This window comes from Clytia hemisphaerica, unplaced genomic scaffold, assembly GCF_902728285.1.
Source record: "Clytia hemisphaerica strain Z4C2 unplaced genomic scaffold, Clytia hemisphaerica genome assembly, whole genome shotgun sequence".
In the NCBI taxonomy this organism is placed as follows: Eukaryota; Metazoa; Cnidaria; class Hydrozoa; order Leptothecata; family Clytiidae; genus Clytia; species Clytia hemisphaerica.
Genome location: NW_027103744.1, coordinates 1,244,288 through 1,267,020, shown reverse-complemented (window position 1 = coordinate 1,267,020; position 22,733 = coordinate 1,244,288). Strand labels below are relative to the sequence as shown.

Genomic DNA, 22,733 nt, shown 5'->3' with positions numbered 1-22,733 from the left:
CTCCGGGGAAATTCGGTGGTTCAAAGTCACTTAAAATCTTCGGGAAGATGCGGTGGTCAAATTAGAAGGAGATATTTGAAACACACACACACACACCATATCTTGGTTGACGGTGGCTCGGGCGTCCAGAATAAGTAGTTTATCTCCGGGGAAATTCGGTGGTCCAAAATCAGTCAAAATCTCCGGGAAAATGCGGTGGTCAAATTAGAAGGAGATATTTGAAACACACACACACACACACACACACTATATCTTGGTTGACGGTGGCTCGGGCGTCCAGAATAAGTAGTTTATCTCCGGGGAAATTCGGTGGTCCAAAATCAGTCAAAGTCTCCGGGAAAATGCGGTGGTCAAATTAGAAGGAGATATTTGAAACACTCACACCATATTTTGGTTGACGGTGGCTCGGGCGTCCAGAATAAGTAATTTGTCTCCGGGGAAATTCGGTGGTCTAAAATCAGTCAAAATCTCCGGGAAAATGCGGTGGTCAAATTAGAAGGAGATATTTGAAACACTCACACCATATTTTGGTTGACGGTGGCTCGGGCGTCCAGAATAAGTAATTTGTCTCCGGGGAAATTCGGTGGTCTAAAATCACTTAAAATCCCCGGGAAAATGCGGTGGTCAAATTAGAAGAAAATATTTGAAACACACACACCAAATATTGGTTGACGGTGGCTCGGCCGTCCAGAATAAGTAATTTGTCTCCGGGGAAATTCGGTGGTCCAAAATCACTTAAAATCTTCGGGAAAAAATCAGTCCAATTTCTCTGGGATAATGCAGTGGTCAAATTTTTACCACTGCATTTTCCTGGAATTTTGGCCTGATTTCTGACCGACGAATTTTCCCAGAGGGTAATTACTTATTTTGGACTCACGAGCAACGGTAAACCAAAATCTGGTGTGTCTGTGTGTCCTTAATGTTTTGCATATTTATTTCGTGTTTTTATTAGGGAGAATAGACTTATGGAAATGATAGTCATATTTTTTTGAATTTTATCTCCCTAATATTTTTTTCAAAATCGATTGCCAATATTTAGGAGATAAATTCTGTCAAACTCAAAGTATAATTCTGGTTGACCACCGCATTTTCGCCTGTGTACTGGACATAGCTCTTTTTTTCCTCAAGTTTAGACCATAAGCTTTTCCATAGTTTTATCTCAAGTAGAAGTACTCAGTTTTGCACTCTATTGGCAATTTACAAAACAAACAACAATCAAAGGATTTTGCATAACATCATTAAAGTGTCTCTTGGCGGAAATAATCAAACGTTTATTGTCATGTGTTTATATGTTTATAGGAAAGAAGCAAAACTTTTGTAAGCACAAGAAATTTCTTAACGAAGATTTATCTATAAATTATATTATCTTAAAGAAGGAAAATAAATATTTTCAAATAACACTGGCTTAGATCATTTTTTTAATGCTATCATTAGTCTTTTTCCCCGGGGGGGGGGTAGTTAGGCAAATGGAGGGTACGGTATGTGCCGCCCTTAAGGGTACCTTTTTTGGACTTCCAAAGTCCCGCTAAGGGTCGGAAAAATCAGAAAATCAAATTTCAGTCCCACTAAGGGTCGGAAAATAGGAAAATTTTAACTTTATACCCCCTGAAAGATCGAAATTTGGTCAAAATTGGTCAAATTAGTCCCGCTAAGGGTCGTAAAATTCACAAAACTTTCCTTGGTTTTCTCTTTTTTAGTCCCGGTAAGGGTCCAAAGTTCGAAAGTCGGGCGGCACCCCCCCCCGTCAGCTCGCAACCCTAGTACCCCCCCCGGGTCTTTTTCCTATTGATTTGTTCGAGGCAAAATAAAATCCCTGTTTCATTGAGCCGGTTTTAACAAGAGCTTTAAGTCAATGAGGATGAAATGAAAGAGCTAAACGCCAACAAAGGTAAGATTCTTTTGCCTTATATATACAGGTGAGTTGATTTCGAATTCCATTAACAAATATTATGTTTATAAATGCTTATAAGTAATATTGGTTGGAAAACTTCGCATTTGAATCCAAGTCCTTGTACACTGCAACGAAGCTTGCTCAAATAAGGGTTATTTTTGTTTACTTTTCATAGAGGAATTGTTTTTGATTAAAATAGGTTTGGTAGTTTTGAATAACTTTGCCATCAAAATATCAATCAAAGTAACTTTCATTGCAGATTTATCATACATCAGGTTGGTTTTAAAGAGCTTTTGTGTGATCTGCTTGTTGGTTATTGACTTTCAAAATAGCAAAGTACTTTGGTTAGGTGTTGGATTAGCATCTGAGAGCGATATGCAGCTACTTGGATTTCTATGTTTTGGCTTGGTTCTATTTGTCTTAGTGAGCTGTAAGTATTATCATTTCTTTACAATTGGGGAATAAATTAACCCTATTTTACAAGGGGGCATCACCCTGGCACTATTTTGAAGACTCCATGAAAAACTTTCCCAAGCACATGAAAATTGACTTCAAACAAAATCTTATAACGTACATGCCTACCAAATCTCTGTTCGAAGCAACCACCAGTTCGTTTGTTTTTTTTTACTTTGTTGCCAACATTAGTAATAAAACCCAATAACTTCAATTTTTTACATATTTCAGATTTAATTTAAAACTTTCAAAAAAATAATGACGTCATCTTCAGCATTCAGATTATAGTTCTACATACCGTTCATAAAATCAAAACAGAATTAAAACAACTCTTCTACATAATTTGCTTTCATTTTTTTTGAAGTACGGTTTTTCATCGGTTAGCTGATAGGTGCTATTTAAATGATGACGTCTGTTTCGGTGACGAAAATGGACAGTCACTGAATACGTCACTGGAATTTATCACGACTTTACAGTTTCTAGAGTAAGAAGAACAACGTCATCAAATCATTTTTTTTTCCATAGGTGAAGAATCAAAGACGCAAGAAAGAAATAATGTTCTCCTGAATCCGTTCCATAAAAAAGGTAATAATTCTGGAATACAGCATATTTTTTATATCTCGGTTATACGAATTGTAAGCCATGTTAATAGTATAAACAGAAAATTTATATGAACTAGGTAAACAAAACAATAGCGCTTGGTTATATTAAATGCCCTTGACTTCCCACAATTTTCAATTCTAAGAGCTAGATTTATACACCCCTGTGTCACAGATCCGCTGAGATCTCAGTCCCATTGGAAAATTTGTCAAAAATTTCGTCCCGGTGAGAAAATACCCTAGAATTTCAGCCCCACTAGGAAATTGACTTTGATTTCATCCTTAATCGAAATTCAATGTTTGCATATTGAAATTCAAAACCATCCCACTGGATTTTTTAACCTTGAAACAATATAGAATTTCTATGGATTAAAAGTGGAATTTTAATCCCCAATGAGGAAAAAGTTCGACCGGGGCTGTGAGGCAGGGGTGTATTAATGACAGAGTCTCCAAAATCTTTTTGAGTATTTCTGCAAAATAATTTCCAAAATAGTATCACGCATATTGCTTAAAATTTCATATTCTACAGATGGACCACCCCGGAAGCAAAACGGTTGCCTAGCAACAAGACATTGCTCCAAAGTTCTTCAAGATTGCAAAGGTCATGGAATTTCAAAGAACTGCAGGAAGTATCGGGATTGTACAATCTGTTCATATGTACGAGTGAATAAATGGCATTGCAAGAAAGCTGTTTGTGAAAAACAACGAAGATATTTGAATAAGAAATAGATTATTATATTTTATAGCTCAGTATATATCTCTATTTTGTAAATATACTAATTGATCCGGCCTTAAACCTTTAAGAGTAGCTACAGTAATGAAAAGGGCGAAACGGTAGGGGAAAAACAACCTGGCCTTCCTAAATCAGACGGCCCGAAGGCACCTAAAAGAAAGAGGAGAGCTTTTTAATCCAACGAGCTATGAACCATCTTTTACTCTTTCTAAATCACAGAACGAAGGCTTTAAAATTAAAAAGTTACAGCCGATAAAGGCCTACTGCCTTTGAAATTTCTGCTCTCGAGTTTTGAAAAATAAACAACAAAGTTAGCAGTTGTAAAATAGCATGACCAGCAAAACCCTTTCAAGAACTCTCCTTAGGCTCACAGCTTATTCCTTAAATAGTGATTAAGTTTTGGATTATAGCGAACTCTATATCATCTACTCACACTTCCTTTTTCTTCATGAATTTATCGTGTTAGGAAATCTACTTTCCAAACTTGAAGTATTTTCAAATTCTTATCAAAACCCCAAATTGACTTAACCTAAGCTAAGTGTCCCAAACGGAAAATCTATAATCTATTTGATATCAATAGGGGTTTGGTTGCAAGCCTTCTCCCATTTGTTCAGGTTAATGACATTTATTCATCTATTTACTTAACTTGAAAATTTGTTAGATTATTGGATATTATTTAATCAAACTTAAGAACAGCTTTTCAAATTCTGAAATTTTGTCTTTGACTATTAACAAAAATCCGTTTTTGGGATTTGCTTTCAAAACTTCTTACCTGAAAGAAATTGTCAGATGGGTCAATCGGTCAATCGCGTCAATCGTGACCAAGAAGCAGTCCACAAGGCGCCTACTGGTAGTACTTTGTTACCGAAAGCACTGAGAAGTAATACATCTCATGCAGTATCAAGTCAATTGAAGACATTCTGGAGGCTGGGAGGCGTTGCTTCGATTCTTGATAACAAAGACTTTAATTTTAATCTTCTGCGATTGAGATTATTATCTTATGATGGAGATAAAAGAAAGTGCGACGTTATTGGGGGTCTATGAGAAGGGGGTTTTAGAACAAGCCTAAACAGCCCTAGGATACTTTATCTAGTGATTGGAAAATGACTTGAAATTTTGTCAAGTGTTAGGTATTGATAATACAAGTTTGCTTCCAAAATTTTAGCAAAATCGCTGAAAGTGAATATTTCAAGTAAAAAGCGGATCGGTCTGTAAAAAATCTAACGCTTACGTGACTTAAATTGAAATTTTACACAATCTTAGATGGTCATTATCTATCACTGGTGAAAATTTCAAGCCAAAAACTCCATTATAGTTCCTGAGTTCCGGCAGGTAGTCAACGTGTAATTTACAGACCAGTCTGCAAAGTACTAAATACTAGTTACTAGCCTCCCTTATTTGACAAATCAACCTTCACGAACAAATTTCAGTCAAATAGAACGAGTTAATCAGTCAGCACATGATTTTCTTCAAGTTTACATTCTGGTTTGTAAAATACCAACCAGACAGGTGGCCAAACCAAAGTTTTGTAAATTATTAAATCATCTGCAATTACCACTGGTCAAGTCTTTAAGATCATAGCAGTTGTCAATCTTGACATTATCTAAAGCCCCCTGATGCTTTCTTTCTCTAGTAAAAAAATAGGAAGATGCTCGAATGGTAAAGGTGTTATTATTGGGCTTTGTATAACTCCTATCGAAATAAACTCGTAAGAGCTTTAAGTCAATACCTTATATGGGTAAATGAAAGTCTTAAATCCTAGGTAGAAATTCCAGAATTCCTGTTCTAAAATTACGAATCAGGATTTCGATGGATTTCGTGTTGTCTTGTTTACAGAAAAAACTATTGAGAATTCTCAAACATTTTTAGAACTTTTCATAAATTACGTCAATGAGCTTACCTCGTTTTCAAAATATTGCTATGGGAATCAATTCCCAGAAGAGTTTTTTAGAAGTTTGTTCTTCTTATAAAGGTAACACTCGAAGGTTCGAGGGATTCAATCACCATTGTTATTGTTGTAAAACGAAGCTTACTGTAGTAAATATTAATTTATACTTAGACCATTTCTTTGCCACTTTTCTAGCAGAAAAAAGAACAGGACTCCGGAAAGTGACAAGAAATGCGGAAATGGGAATCTTAAACAAAACGACGGTGGCAAAGTGATAGTTAAGTTGTGATTTTTATTTATTCAAGATATCGTGGGCGTTGCACACGATGACTAGACATGGGACAAGCGTTGCGATTACCATTCTTTATGCCATTAAGCAATGAAATGCTCAGAAAAATATGTCAAATCTTTGAAACTTCGATGGCTCAGTAACTTGGAGAACCACCGAAGACTTTAAGTTGAGATTCTAAATACGCCCCTTCTCACAAACCCACTGGAATCCCTTTCCATTGGAAAAATTGGCCAGAATATCATCCCTGGTGAAAAATTGTCCTCTATTTTTTTGTCCCCACTAAAAATAATCAAATAAACCAATCGTCATTGCCAAATATATTATGCTATTTTTCCCATCCCCACTGAATTTTCTGACTTGAAACAAACAGAATAATAATCGAAATCCCAAGCCATAGGAAATATGAAAACATCAATACCCATTGAGTTTCAGTCCGTTTTTTCATCCTCACTGGCTGAAAAAATCTCACCGGTCTCACCGGTCTGGTCCACAGATCTGTAAAGCCCGAAGGGCTAGATTTGCGGCTTTTATCAAAAAGTGAAGCCTAGGTTTGGAAGGATTTCCTACCAAAGTCATGTGACTAAAATATGCAATTTCACCGGTTTGAGAGATGTGAAATAGCGTTTGCCGCCAACTTTTTTTGATCTCGCGCTCCGAAAACAATTAAAATGCTAGATCCTATCCATCGGCACGAAATTTAAAAAGTCAAATTTTTGCTTCACTTTTTTTTGCTGGAGAAAGCTTAAAGTTGCCTATCTAGCCCTTCGGGCTTTACAGATATCTGTGGTCTGGTCTGTGAGAAGGGGGTGTCTAAATCATGCTGTTGAGTTGTGTCCTCTATGTGTTCTTTTCAATTTAAAGTCATTTATCCCATCTCTTAGAAACCTGTTCCTTTTCACCCATATCTTCAACCCCTCTCCGCGTCACCTCACCCCTGTTTCAACTTGTTTAATTTATGGTCACTCTGATTCTTTCATACTACACCCTCTTTTTGCAATAACAACATCGCCCCCGTCTCTTTATGTTTATACTGTTTTATCTTGTCTTTTTAACCAACTCTTTTCACAACTTTGCCACCTCTGTCTCATTTATTTCATTTCTCTGGACGTATTTCCTAACGTCAAAATCAGTTTTGGGCCGATATCTTGAGATTGGCTTAATTTAAATTTTCGGCCCAGCACTTTTCCGAAATCCTCTCATTAATACGCTTCTTTTGAGCTATATACGAGAGTTAAGGAACAATGGGAAGCGGTGGAAAAATCGGGCAATAGGTATTGGACTTTCCTTAACTCACCTGGGAATAGTAAGTATTCATAAAAATGAAAATTATACGCCTTTATATGTAATATAATAAAGAGAAAAAGAATTCGTGTAAGTAAAGATTCTTGTAAAAATATTTATTTTCATTTATGTCATATTAATAAAATTATATTTTCCCAAAGACATGTATAATATTAAAATTGAAGCTGAATGTTGTCTATCATTAAAATTCATTTTTCAGACTGATAAAATGTTCTTAAACAGTTCTGCCTCCCTTTTGAAAAAATCATTTTCAGAGCTCTTCGCCCAATGTGGGCACCTGTTAAAGTGGAATAACTGCTCCATATTAAATCGAAATGTTATTCCAATGTAAAAGATTTTATTCGATGATTTTGTACATAAAATGAAAAAAGACGTCCTAAGGATGACATACGGACGAGCTTAAAATGTCTAAATGAAAAGAAATGGATCTTTTTTTATCCGTATCACATCCTTTATAGACATCCCAATGAGACTTCTTACGGAGCGGATGGGATTCGTTTCATTTTGGACATCCTTCAGACATCCGAAATACGTCCGCATCTGACATCCGCCTTGTCAAAATAGGATCTTTGACGGACATCCTATGGAAGTCCTGTGCCCACCGGGTGTCGGTATTTTTAGGGTCAAACCTTTCGGGGGGAGAGTTTGCACTCCATATAAGGCAAAAAGAAGAATATATTACCATCCGCCACACAGTTTTGACCCTTTTTGAGATATTAATGTTCTCTTTGGGAAACTGAAAACAAAAACTGACTCAAGAACTTTGTTTTTTAACGGATTGACTTGAGTAAGACTTTGTGCATTGAGTTTAAAGCCTTAGAAGTAACTAGAGAGGAATCTTCAAATTTTCTCAAAGAAGAAAAAGTGATGCCTTTAAGCACCGCGTTTGGAATAACGAATCGAATCTAGAACTTTCTTTGTTCTCAAACAGCATATCTTTCGAAGCCTGGCGATGGATTTTACTTTCCATCAGATGTTTGTGTGAAAACTAGCCCCTTAGGGGTTTTAAAGTCAATGATCTTGTTAGACTGGAGTCGTTTATAATGCGTATAATACAGTAGTACAGGTGTTATATGATAATACGATTATTTTTACGCGAGTTAGTTTTTATAAAAATTGTTCCCACCAATACTTTTTGATTTTGCTTTTTTTCTATTATGTCTACTACTTTAATCGTATAAATTTTAGCGAGACTAATTTTACCGTACATTAGCGAGGCAGGATAATCTTGATTTTTTTTGGATTTATTTTAGCGAATCACGATTTCAAAAAATTTCGCGTGGATAAGTTTTAGCGAATACTCGTTTTACGTTATTGAGTAAATTCGTCTTCTAATTTCTTTGCATTGAAACCCTTCCTATTGATAAAAATGTATCAAGGCAATATTACCAGAAATTTCACGCGGACAAATCTTCGCGATCTGTCGATTCGTCGTGTTTTAGCGAGATATATTTTAGCGAAAATAGGAAAAACTCGCTAAAATGCTAAAATTAGCCTCGCTAAGAATTAGTGATCTAGCTTGCTGGATTATAATCTCGTGTGCCGCATTTAGGTAATTTTCAGATGCAAGTCCACGAGCAGGTCTTGGGTACTGCACAAGCTCAGTAAAAAGCATTTGTTGTATTCCTCTTTTGGATTATTGTACCTTACTATCATACACGTTTTTTTATGAGAACAAACTATATAAAGAGCATAAAGGCTTCACGAAATCGATAACAGCCAATTTTTTAGAAAAATAGACAAGAATACATAAAATATGTGGAAAAAAAAACATTTTTAGGCTTGAAGCTCAAAGTTGAGAACATCCGAAGGCTTCAGAATTATTTGGATGTTCTTATAATAAAACGTGTATTATTCATTACCTGAAAATTAGTGATCAATGTTTTTCAAAAATTTTTAGCTTGACGGTTAAGAATAGATAAGTAACAGAAAATCAAACACCTGGTAATTTTATGCATTAAACCTGTTCAGTTTTGGCTGTGCTGAAACCTCTCCTAGAAAACAGGGAACTGGTCTTAATTTTGGGGAAGTCTCCGTCAGCACTTCTTCAAGCTGACAAATAAGAACAGATGTTTGAAAATGTTAAGAGTTAAAGTTATTTTCCATTTTGTCTAGAGTAGTAATGAAATCAATAAAAACTATGACGAAGAAAACCTAGTCTAACCGCTTATACTGAAATAATGGTGTTCAATAACATTTCAAACGGCACCAATATTGGAAGTCTGGAAGCTGTACAAGAAATCTTCGACTATCCTTGGAACTTTGTATACACCGCATTAGCCACTATACTATTATCGTGTGGTATTATTGCTAACTTGGTGTTCATTTACGTTTATCGCCATGAAAACATACAACGAACGCATTTTCATTTTTGTTTGGTGAATTTGGGAACCGCAAATATCGGACAACAAATCGGTTTCATTCCATGGATTATTATCAACTTAAAAACGGTTCACAGTGAAAACCCGATTTTAGATTCCATCATTTGCGGATTCACAGACGGCTTAACCGGATTCTTTGTAGCGGCTTTTGTAAATGTGTGGATAATTCTTCACATGTCTATAGTACGTTACAAAATCATTAAAAACCCTATGGCAAATACGTTAAATAATAAACGAAAATCGATGAGACTCTTTATTGGTTTTTGGATTTCAAGTTGTTTAGTGTTCATACCAAACACCTTGACAATGGAGAATACACAGACGTATGGTTTCTGTTTACGGACGCACCGATTCACGAAAGAGTTTACCGGGATATACCGATCGGTGTTGTCGATTTCAGGGCTCGTTATCCCGATTTTCATCATGACTGTTGTTTACGTTTTGGTATTCTGTCAATTCTACTATCAAGCAAGGGATAAATTTGATCCAGATTTTGTGAGTCAGGTTAAAGTTAACCATAGAAACCGTGTAGTACGTTTTCTAGGTGTTTTGGTTTTGATTTTCATATGCAGTTGGCTTCCTTTTGGTGTATATTTTATACTAAATACTATTGGATTCTTTGAGAAAACAATGCAAGTGGAATATATCAAAACGCGAATTATGAAGTTAACAATGCTTCCTTGTATCAGTACGGCTTTTACAAATGTTTTATTTTATACAATCATGAATCCGCAATTCCGTAAGGAATTCTGGAATCGACGTCGACATAGACGTTAAAATATCGTCATTTCGGCGTATTTAAGTTCCAGTAGTCGTATGAGTAGCCGACAGATTTCGGAAATATCGGAAATTTCAAAGATTTCAATATCGGTTTCAATACGAAGGTCGATTTCTATAGTGACAGAGGAAAGAAAAGAAGCTCATAGTGCTGAGCCTTGAACAAGGCAAAAATTTGAGAAAAAAGACACTGGATAATACTTACAGAAAGAATTGTCAACATTTTATATTAATTTTGTTATTTTTAAGATTTTTAAATTTTGGAACTTCGGGATTAAGGAAAAATTCAGCGTTCTAGTACTGTAGTTCTTGAAAGAGACCTTTGTTTTTCACTTTTTTTGTCTCTTGGGAAATTCCCATAACTTATAATCAATTGTAAATTTTTTACCAGAGACCCCTAGAAGCAAAAAGATCCCGGAGATGGAGCAGGTATGTTTTCTCGGGAATGAGAAAGTTACCAATTCTACGATACAATTTAAAAAAGTATTACCCAGCCGTTTGCGCGATGCGTGATCGGGAAATAATTCGAGGCATGATTTGGGCTATTTACGCGATACTTGCATGGTGACCAAACCTTTTTTGGTAATTTTCATAATCCTCACGAGAGTAAGGAAAATTTCCCTCAATTCATTTTAAACATGTACAGTTGACGCTCTCTAATTCGATCTTCAAGGGTGATTGAATTTTCATCAAATAAGGGAGCTTATCGAATAAAAGAGCGTCGTTTATGAGAGTTTCTTGTTGACGGGGACTTTAAATTTCATCGAATAAGGGAGCCTATCGAATAGTAGAACGTCGAATTAGAGAGCGTCAACTGTACAAGCTCTGGTAAACAAAAAGAAAGTTGATATTCTATTTTCAAAACAAACTTCTTTTTTGAAGTTTTTTTTTAACTCAAATATCTTAAAATTTCAACCTGAAATAAGAACATCATAAGGATTTTTTGGTATAAATAATGTCTTATGATACTTTGCGCAACGTCTTTTTCTCTGTTTTCTTTTTCTTAAATCAGGGGTAATTTATATCTACAAAAATTGAACCAAAGGAAAATTTATATTTTCATGATTTTATTTTGCATATACTTTCATATATAAGATATTGGAAAAAAGGTTTGATTATAAAATATTGGAGAAGAGGTAAAATATATAAAATATTGAACAAAAGGTAAAAATTTATAGCATCCAAAAGTTATATTTTTTGAAATGCATGTCAAAAAGTAAAAAAAAAATTCAAAACAGGGAAACAATTTCATAATTTCCAGCATACACTTTTTTAATATAAGAACAATTTTATAAGAACAAAATCACCAAAAAATAAGAACAATTTAAGAACAATACTGAGCCTGAAACTACTCAATTTCAAGCAATTCTAGGGGTCTAAAAGTATTAAAAAATTGGGTATAAGGCCTAAAATACCTCACTTACATCCTATTAATATAAACATAATAGAGGCTCAGAGTGCAAAAAAAAAAGAACAATCGAGGCTCAGAAAAATTTTACTGGTTCTTATTGCCACTCTACTCAAAGTATTCGAACAGTTATGTTACTAAACGTGTACATTAGTAAAATAGCATATGAAGAGCAGTATCTTCAGATATATACGTTTTTTTATAGGAAAAACCAGTAAATTATATGATTCTAGCTGGGCTGTTCTTAAATTTATATGAGTTTTTCAGCCTTAAATGTCAATATTAATTAAAATGGAAACCTATACTTCTCAGTAATTTCTGAAATTTGAGGTTCAGATTCTTCTTAATTTGTTCTTAGGTTTTGGCCAAATTTCAGCCTCGTATTCTTATGAAATTGTTCTTATAAAAAACGTGTAAGAGAAGGCACGGATGTCACTCTAAGTAGACTGTAAATCACTCCCTTGACACATTTGTTAGCATTTGAAAGAATTTTATCTCAGATGAGAGGTCACTCTTAACAAAAATTACTGTAGGGCTAAGATCATTTCTTTTGAACGCAAATTCAACTCTATGTGTTCGTTTTGCTGCGGTGGCACCTTAATGAAAGTTATGGCTAGTGATAATTTATTTATCGAATTGAAGAGTAAAGGTCACCCCTGTCTACAGTAGCCTGGGAATCCATGCTATGATTTCGTCTTTGATAAACTGATGGCGAAATGAATAGCATGGTTTTGGCTGCCAATTTTAATTTCGCTCCTCAAAATGACAGTTGATGAATAAGCCAATGAAAGTTTATTTTAGTTTCTATGTTTAAACTGCTATAGAAAAAAGCGCGATTTTTTATTGTTTACTCATTTTTATTTAGTGAGTGAGTCCTGTGCTTTTTCAACTGTAAAAAATGTGAGTCCAAAGTTGGACTTACAGCTCGAACCCGTCTTGTGTACATCAAATTATAAAAAAAACACACGGCGGGTCTCCTGTCTACACCTACAGTGATTATAAAGCCATGTGCAAAACGTGTAGAGCAGCCATTTCAACGCTCTTGAATAGAGTATTAATTAATGGCAAAATTTGTGCTGAAATTTATTTAGGAAGCTTTATATTTGATTATCAGATAAATATTTTGTCAAAATAAGTCATTTTTACAAAGTAAGGACAATAGAATAATTGTTGAGATTGATATCTCGAAAACTGCCCTTCCCAGCTTTTGCCTATTGATAATTTCTATCTATTCATACTAAATGCATCTCATTCGGTACAATTAAAATATTTGGTGTAATAAAGTTTACAGGCATCACACTTAAGTGCCCTGTCAATATTTTGTCAAAAAGTGTCACTTTATCTAGAAAATAACTGGTAACGTCAAAGGTCACTTTTAGTATTCTCAGCTAGAGTAATTCTCAGCCACGTGCTCAGTGGTTCATTTGAAAGCCACATCAGGATTTGGATTTTCTCTACGGTGTAGAGAGCAGATAAACTTGATAACCCAAATTTATCTGGGCGCCGGTCGTGGTCGCTGGTCGTGGTCGCCATTTCTGGTCGCTATTTCTGGTCGATGTTTAGAAACTCCCTTTTGTGTGTATAAGAAAGGAACGTCAAAGTGTGGCGTAACATAAACTTAGAGTATCCTAGTCTGAATCGCAGACCTCTACAAAACCACAGGTAGTATAGGTCTGCTTAATGATCTACCAACCGCTTTCCGGTTCGCAAAGGAAATCTTGGCGAGTAATTTGATTGACATTGATGTGCGCGCAAAAACGATCGTTTCGAACGTTTTCAATGGAATGTTTACATTTGAAATTCGAATCCCAGACCAGAAAAACAAAACAGAAAAAAGATAAAAAAACAATCTGATGCGCGCATTATGTACAGTCTGTAAGTTTATTTTTGACTTTTGCTTTTATAAGATATCTGGTCTGTAAATTTATCTAATCTTTTCCATCAGCTCTTCGGTCGAAGCTCAAAAAATACAATATGAACACAAAAGTGAAAGAAAACAACCAGAAACACTCCAATCTCTTCAAAGAATTGAAAAAGATAAGATAGAAACCTGAAAAGATACAAAGGCCACACAGTATTGAAAAGTGAAATGCCAAAGCTGAAGAAAAGTTCTTTGTTCGTTTTAACATTTAAAGGCCCTTGTTGAAGGAACAACAACACTCCCTTTTGTAGAATCATAAAGAAGTAATGTCAGAAATATTCAATATGACCCCCAAAATGTACTGTATAAACATAGCTAGAATACCTTGAAATGGTCTGCAACATATCTGTAGAACTGACAAAACAATTATCTGGAGCCAAAGTGATCAACGAATCCAGTGTGGTAAAAAACTATACACTCGTGCAAGTCCAAATTAAAGCATCAAAATGTAGTTTTATGAAGCAAAATTTTGTTGGTGCACACAGAAGATACATCAGGGCACTTAAATTCAATAAATCTAATTTCTCATCTTTTACAAAATCTCCACATTAAACAAGAAAGGAGGAAGAAAAACAAGCAAACTTCCCTCCGCCTACTTTTTTTTCAAAATCCAAATATATTTTCCAATCTATGATTTGGTGCCTCACAGAAAATTTAAACATTACGTAATGTTATATTTGTAGACACTCGCCAGCTAAAAATGTCTTTAGCCGTATATCGGCTAAAGGCGGCAAATCTCTGGACAAAGGAAATATAGCTTATTAAGCATCCTCTATAAGGAGCACGAATCCGTTAGTGGATGTCAGCAGCCTAAGAGTATCCATAACTTTTGATTGAGTTATCGAGACTGGACAGAAATCCCTAAGCAGCTTCCTCAATACAGGGATATGTTATAGCGGAGCTGGATAACGCACATTTAAAAAAGCCTTGTTCTATCTCTGTCCCTGACATTAAAATTTGATACGAAATTTAACTTTTTAAATATTTCCTATCTATATAGGAAATATTTGTTAAAACAGTAATTTTTCTCCTTCTCCTTCTCCTTCTTCAAGTCTAACGCCGGTTTTGGTCAATTTCTTTTGGTCTCTTTTTAAATCAAGCTCCGGCGGTAAAAACAGTAGGATGTTCTTTTTTCGAGGCGGAAGACGTCATTTCTTCAAGAAACGTCTGTGGTAAATATCCGTACGGCGCTCTATATTCTCCTTGTCGATCGGGCAACGTCGGCCGTTTCAGAAGCGTATTGTTGATCGGACCATACTGCTTTGTTTCTAACTGTCATTTCTTAATATTCCTTTCTGGATTTGATGTTTCGTTTACATTCTGTTGGTTTGGTTTGGAATGAGCTGGAATGAGAGATGATACAATCTCTTGGTCTTGGGAAAACAGGACATTTTATCAACCTTCACAACAATCTAACTTCAATTTTGTTTGTATATTTACATAAATCGTACGAAGGCAAGTGACTGTGAATAAATCTGACCATGTTATACCTGAAAAATTACATACTTGTAATATGAAAAAAGTTTGCACCCAACGAATGCAATGCCGACAATGCAACAATGGGAATGGTTGATGAACTGATTTTAGCTAAAAATTTAAACATGGAGCAAAATTGACTGGTTAATGATTGAATTTCCCTTGGTTTTTTTATCTACAACAATGAATTAACTGCTGGGCGGGGTTAGTGACAGTTAGTGAAAACTCGTTGCGGTTATAAATTTCAAATTTTAAAGCTGATAACCGGATCCGGAACACCACGGCCCCAATATGAAGAATGTTATGTTATACTTCTTAAAAGGTTCATTGCATTGAATATCCAGGGGATGTCAATCGAAAAATTCGATTACCGAATCAATCGAACTTAATTGAAGCCAATCGAATGATTGATTTTCGATTAGCCGAATTGATCGAAGCCAATCGAATTTCACATCTTTTTTTGATTGGATTTGATTACCGTTCGATTGGTGTTCGATTGACGTTTGATTAGTTTCGATCAGCTTCGATTGCATATACTTTTCGATTGATTCGATTAATTGGAATTAAGCAAACATTCTTCCGCTAACTTCTTTTGGCGGGAAGGGAATTTCATGGTGGTATTGCAAAAAGTCTTCCAAATTTAGCCCTGCAAAATTTAAACTTTTTAAAGTAAAATCGAAGTTGATCGAACGTTAATCGAAGTTGATCGAACGTTAATCGAAGCTCGTCGAACTCATTTGAAACCAATCGAATTTCACATGTTTTTCGGTTTCGATTGGATTCGAGTAAATTCGATTAATTCAATTGGTTCGATTGGCAATCGAACGTTCGATTGGCAATCGAACGTTCGATTGACATCCCCTGGGAATATGGATGTAAATAATTTGAAATCACCTCACATGAACAATTAAAATTTTTCTTGAACTTGGAGATTTTCTTCCCCGCGTGCATTTTAAAACGTGGAAAACTTTAGTTGTGAATTTAGAGATCTTTTGCAATGTGTGTTTTAAACGTGGAAACTCTTGTCGTGAATTTGGAGATTTTCTTACCGTCAACTGCTCCAACTTGGGACTATCTGACAAAACATGGGACGGCAATTTGGCCACCATTTCACCGAACCTCTAAAGTCATTTGATTTGAGTTAATGAACGGCGTATTAAAAAAATGGCAAAACGATGGAGCGTTTGAGGTCACTCGCGCAGCAAGTTACACACGCGTTATTTGTTAATCCCATCGGGTGATAGGCGGTTAGGCAGCGGGTGTTCTCTAATTCTCCAATCGGCGCTATCAGTGAAAGTTATCGTGACATGTTATGAAAGGAAGTATGATTGATAAACTTGGTGGAGTTATGAAAGAGATTTAACAAGTTAGTGAAAATACAGACCAGATATCAAACAGTCCCATGTTTCGACCAATCTTCCCAAGTTAAAACAGTTGACGGTATGTACATTTAAAACATGGAAACTTTTGTGATAAATTTGGACATTTTCTTACACGTGCATTCAAAACGTGGAAAACTTTTGTCGTGAACTTGACATTTTCTTCCACATGCATTTATAAAATGAAGAAAACTCAAGTGATTTCCTGGTATGACAATTTATTTTATTTTCTGACATTTTTTTGGAAATTTTGATTGTTTCCAAGTATGTGACATTTTTTGCTCTTGCAGCATGCTTTTGGAAATCATAAAATGGCTTCTGTTAGGGGAATTTTTTCCTATCGACATTCTTTCAGATTATGAAATGTTTCCCAGTGTATAAAAATGAGATTTTTTTTTTATTGCATTCTGTCGGAAAATATGAAATTGTTTCCCTGTTTTGAAAGATTTTTACTTTTTAGCACGTACCTTATTTCCAAAAACTCCAAAAGTTACTTTAAATGTTTACATTTTTTACAATATTTTATATATGAAAGTATAATGCAAAATATTTCATCTCATTTTGAAAATATATAAAATTTTCTTTGGTTTTCTTACTTTGAAATATTCTCCTTTTTGTCATTCTTTCATTTTAAATATTTGCCCTTTTTGGCTATATAATATTTCTGGAAATCAGCGCTTAAAGTATATAATCAGGTCTTTTGATGTGTTCAACAACACTCTACTTGGCGGTGCGACACCGGGTGACCGCTAGTTTAATACTAAAATCCATTTAAAGTCCACCTAACGAAAATTAAAGTTCCAGCCAATTTGATTACTGCATTGTTGTTCTCAGTCAGGTTCAGCTTGGATATATTCCGTGATCCGTAGCTTTGAACCTACAGTCATCTTATGAATAATCCTGTAAATACTGGCAATAACATAAATGGAATTTTGAAATTCTTAGGGACTTGTGTTGCTTGATGTTATCTGAGATTTAAAGCACTTTGAAATCTTTTGAGGACATCAATTATTATTTTAACATTTGTAAAGGAAATATTTATCCGCATCTTTGCGGCTCTTGTTTAATTACAAACTCGTGAAATTTGGATTTCCTCTTAGCCTATGATTCTACTGCTGCATTTATCGTTCACGATTAAAAACTTTTAATTATCAAGAGGGTCTGTAAAACATTGGTGAATGACAATTTAAAAAAATGAAAAACATTGTTTTCATTAGTAAAGTTATAAGAAGTTTCTTCTCTAAGATTATAAATAGTACTTTTTCATTTGAAATACCGCGCTACACCGCGGGGTGCCTCACTTTCTAACTGATGTTTTCAGATAGCAAGTCGGTATGTCTGATTATGGAAAAAATTTCAAGTCAATTGAAACAATAATTGTCAAAATATTTACATCCTAAATTTTTAAAGAGAAATCATAAAAGCTTCTCAAATTCAAAACACACGCTGATAAAAATAGATTTCATTTACAACCTTTCTTTTGGAGTATCTTCTACAAATATTATTTTGATGAAAATCGGGAACATCATAGCAAAATATGTGCAAACGTACTGCATGAATACTTTGTCTGCTTCATTTTTCTTATAAAAACAGAACACTCAAAGGGACAGAGATGGATTTCTATTATCCACAGTTTACAATAGAAAAGACAAAGAAGCAATCCGCTAAGAAAATTTAAAATGCCACTATTCATTCACATTATACTAGATTCGACACGCCATTTTAATTAATCTGAATCAATTGACTACAGTATTCTTTTCAAGTGATTACTAGACAGCTAAATGTGCCCCGGGGGAGACACTTAGGCAAAACTGGGTACGGGGACGTACCGCTTGTCAGGGTTCCTTTTTAAGGCTCTGGAGCATATCTGACAGGTTCCCAAATTTACTAACTTTCAAGAAGTGTATCTGACAGGGTCGATTTTTTATTATTTTGGACAATTTTCAGGGTGGAAAACAAAAAATCTTTCAAATTTTCGTCTACTTTTATTTTCAGGGCGAAAATGGGAAAAATTTTCAATTTTTCGTTCTGACAGGGTCCCAATTTTGCCAAAAATTCATATCTGACAGGGTCCACTTTTCCAACTCCAGCAACATGTCCCCGTCATAGCCGTCAAGGTCAATGCCCCCTCGGGAACCCTGCACACTCAACCATAAACGAGGGGCGGCCTTGACTGGAGAAAAAATAAATAACAACGTAAAAATGTTAAAAATGACCAAAAGTGATGAAAGCCGCAGTGAACACTTAATAGAGTGGCCGCCTCAGATACTTTCTCAGAGAATAAAGAAAAAAGTTTAAGACATTAAGAAATAATCTATCACATCTCTGTCTGCTTTGGAAAAATTCAATTTTTGTGTTAAACTTTTTTTTGTCTGAAGTTCAACCAAAATGAGCTTTTCAACCTCTTGGGCTTTAACATTGAATTAGGTTTCTTGATTGTACTTCCTTCTAATCGTTTTAAGCTTATTGGGCTGACCTTCCAGCGCAGCTGGTTTATTCATTTTAGCCAATTTAGAGGGTTTAATATTTCAAAATTTTCTTGGTCGACCCTAACTATGGCAAATTTTTTTCGGAAGTATCTTCGACGGTCAGAAGTATCATCTTTTGACGGTCGGAAGTATCATTTTTAATTTTTCCTCTATCCGTCATTCCGTGGTTCAGGGGGTATTGGGTCATTACCAATCAATTAGGTAGGGTCAGGGTGGCTAGTAACGGCTTGTCACTGTGCTGGGTGCATACTCGGCGCCTTGGGCCCCGCAGGGTTGCTAGTAACGGCTCAAATTTCAGTCAGTTTAAAAAAGGGGTACTTTTACCCATATTATAATAACATTACCCCCGTCTTTTGCCAGTTCGGTATAATATGTTATGAATTGCGTGGGTTTGCTGTGCGGCGATGGCTCAATTAAAATGGCCCAAATTAAAACTTTCAAGTTGTCTTATACAAAAATGTGTTGTGTCTCTACGAAAACTAAACAAAAGCACACTGTTTTTATGTAACGCGTTGTGGTTTATTTTAATATTATACAGAATCAACACACACCCGTCTAATTTTTGTAGACACACTTCAGGATCACACTTTTGAATTTTAGCATGCTATATTTCAGGATTCCAGTGTCATGGAAATAAACCCTATAACTCTAAGCAAAAAAAAATGAGATATAATAAAATAATATAAAGTACAGCGTCTTTATTTCGTACAATTTTTTAAATTGGCCTTTAATGTACTTAAATCAAAGAAATTACAAGTGGGGTGGACGAAATAATTGACAACAATTAAATTGTTTAGTAATCGGTCGCCTAATGAATTATATAACTTTTGCAGAAAAATTTTCAGATTTTGTCGCCATTTGCTTTGTTCTTTAACACTCAAAGGAAACCCAAAAGATTAAAGCGTGCTATAAGAAGCTATAAAAGCTGACATGTTCAGTCAGCGGAATTAAAAAATATAAAGCCGCTTGATTGTGTACATTTTTTTGGCCATATTCTTAGGTATATACAAAACATAACTACAGTATTAATTTTGGACGAAATCTCCCAAAAGGGAAAATTCCACTTATAAATAGACACTGCCCTGTTGGAAACATTCTTTCCGACCTCGTTTATTGGAGCAAATTCACCATATTCAGAAAGTACGGAACTGTACAGCTATGCAAAATAAACAAAATAAACCAAAATGTGTTATGTAAAACACATCCAACATTTTGGATGTGACCAGTTCGAATTTCAAGGGAAGGCTTTTTTTCGAATTACAGATAGAATTTTGACCCACGCAAAAATTTTGACCCATGCAAAAAATAATGACCCATGCAAAAAATAATGACCCACGCAAAAAATAATGACCCACGCAAAAAATACGACCCACGCAAAAAATATGACCCACGCAAAAAATATGACCCACGCAAAATTTTTGACCCACGCAAAAAATATTTTGACCCACGCACCCACGCAAAAAAATGACCCACGCAAAAATATTGACCCACGCACCCACGCACCCGCGCACCCACGCAACCCACGCAATTTAGCAGACTCGGTGAAAGATAGGAAAGGGAAACTGGGTCGTCAAAAGATGATACTTCTGACCGTCGAAGATACTTCCGTCCGTTCACGGAAAAAAGATTTGCGGGGCCTCCTATAGATCTCATTTTAAAACATAAAAGAAAAGGTGCAAACAGTTTTATCCATCCGCCATTTATCCTTGTAAGTAACAGTTGCTAGCTAGTCTTCAAAATAAAGTCGAATGTCATGAGAGGGTTGAAATTGAAAATTTCTCCCGTCGGCGCAAACCATGGTTGCGCTTCCTCCGTGACCAACATTTTCATGTCTCTCTTAGATGCTTACTCTCTTATTCTTAGATGCACCAAAGACATCAGGTGCTTTATTTCAGGAAAATATATATTTTTTTAGCATAGCCTTTTGGCCAAATCCGCCAAATTTTCTTCCTGCTAAAATTTCTTCCTTTAAGGTAGCAAATTTTTGTCCATCTGACCCTAAAACCTATAGAGCGTTGGCTTAGTCCTATGTAAGATTCCCGTGATAGTAATTATAAACAGAATCAAGTCGTGGTATGATAAAAGGCTAATGGACCTGCAACTAGGATTTCGTTCGGGGAGAGGAACATCTGATGTTATCTATATAACCAAACGAATCCAACAAATAACTGACTATTAGAAAGCCGGTATACGTCTTATTTGTCGACCTCATCTCTACCTTCGACCACGTTATCAGAGAATGGATGTTTAAATCAATATCCCAACGCTTCAAACCCAATCGATCAACCAAACTTTTTGGTATTCTTCAAGCTGTTTACTCCTACACTACAACAGCCTTGTCTGAAACTCCCAATGACTCATTTGAAATCTTAACTGGTGTACTTTAAGGTGGTCCTGAATCCCCACTTTTGTATAATTTATACATGGACTACGTTATGAGAGTTTATGAAAATGAATGTCAAACTCAACAAAAAAAAATTTTCTAAAACTGAAATATCGTATACGTTCAACTGCAACCACCCGAGAAGATAGAGCAAAAGGAAAGGACACGAAGGCGGAGATCATGACGCAAACTGGTCGGGTTATGCGGACGATTTAGAACTCTTTTTCGAAAGTGTAGTCGATCTTCAAAAGGACCTTGTTCTTTTACATGAGATATTCTCAAAATACGGACTGAGTATTAACATAAAGAAAACAAAAAGTACGATCTTCAACTTTGAATACATCAAAGAACATTACCAGTCGACGTTTCCTGAATCTATTGCTGAACTACAGAATCTGGCGATCGAAAACGTTAAAACATTTCGATACCTCGGAGACGAGATAAAATATGACAAACCATCGACAGGCAGCGCAGAAATAAGTCTTCGCATATCACTAGCTGAAACTGAATTTTACGAACTGATTACTAAATTAACGAACTATAAAATTCATTTCAAAGCAAGAGTACTATGATTTTCAATTCAATGGTTCACACTAGATTGACTTATTCTTGCTAGACTTGAAATGTGAGTACTGCAGAAATGAATAGAATAAATTCTGTATATGTTGGTATGCTTAGGAAACTTGTACGAAATGACTCCAAGACTGAGGAATATCGGTTTGTTATGACAAACAAAGACGTTAACTACGAATTTGTCGAACCGATGATATCGCAAATTTCGTATCAAAACAACAATCAAGTTATCTCGCACACTTGGCACGACACCCAATGTTTAACAAAAAGACTCCTGTTCAGCGTAAACAAAGGTACAAAAATTGATCGACCAACTGAGATACTAGAAGACGAAGTGATGAAATCTTCTGGGTTGACAAAACACAATTTCTACAAAAAGGCACTAAAACGAAAGAGATATGGTTCATCCCAGACGAACCGCCAACAGTTGTCAAACGGACGATTTGGCTAAACCAGCAAGTACAAGTAAGATAGCACTGGCGGCAATACCCGGGGGGGGGTACTTAGGCAATAGAGGGTACGGTATGTGCGGCCCTTAAGCAAGGGTACCTTTTTTGGACTTTCAAAGTCCCGCTAAGGGTCGGAAAAAATAGGAAAATTTCAACTTTTACCACCCCCTGAAAGATCGAAATTTGGTCAAAATTAGTCAAATTTGTCTCGCTAAGGGTCGTAAAATTCCCAAAATTTTCCTTTGTTTTCTCCTTTTTAGTCCCAGTAAGGGTCCAAAGTCCGAAAGTCGGGCGGCACCCCCCCCCCTTGTCAGCTCGCAACCCTAGTAACCACCCCCC

General features: G+C 35.6%; 1 protein-coding gene and 1 long non-coding RNA gene across 2 annotated transcripts; both read left to right on the top strand.

The window, feature by feature from the left end:
- The first annotated feature begins 2,116 nt into the window (after positions 1–2,116).
- On the top strand, positions 2,117–4,389 carry LOC136805372 (uncharacterized). The gene is made up of 3 exons (XR_010846382.1): positions 2,117–2,321; positions 2,870–2,929; positions 3,473–4,389. It is a non-coding gene; the product is annotated as an uncharacterized lncRNA (long non-coding RNA).
- A 4,949-nt stretch (positions 4,390–9,338) lies between these two features.
- LOC136805363 (QRFP-like peptide receptor) lies at positions 9,339–10,316 on the top strand. Its single transcript, XM_067061950.1, has one exon. The coding sequence runs from the start codon at positions 9,339–9,341 to the stop codon at positions 10,314–10,316; it is 978 nt and encodes a 325-aa protein (XP_066918051.1).
- Positions 10,317–22,733: the final 12,417 nt, after the last annotated feature.

What these genes read in the sequence shown, in the direction of transcription:
- LOC136805363 (XM_067061950.1), top strand. Translation starts at nt 9,339, where the DNA reads ATGGTGTTCAATAACATTTCAAACGGCACCAATATTGGAAGTCTGGAA.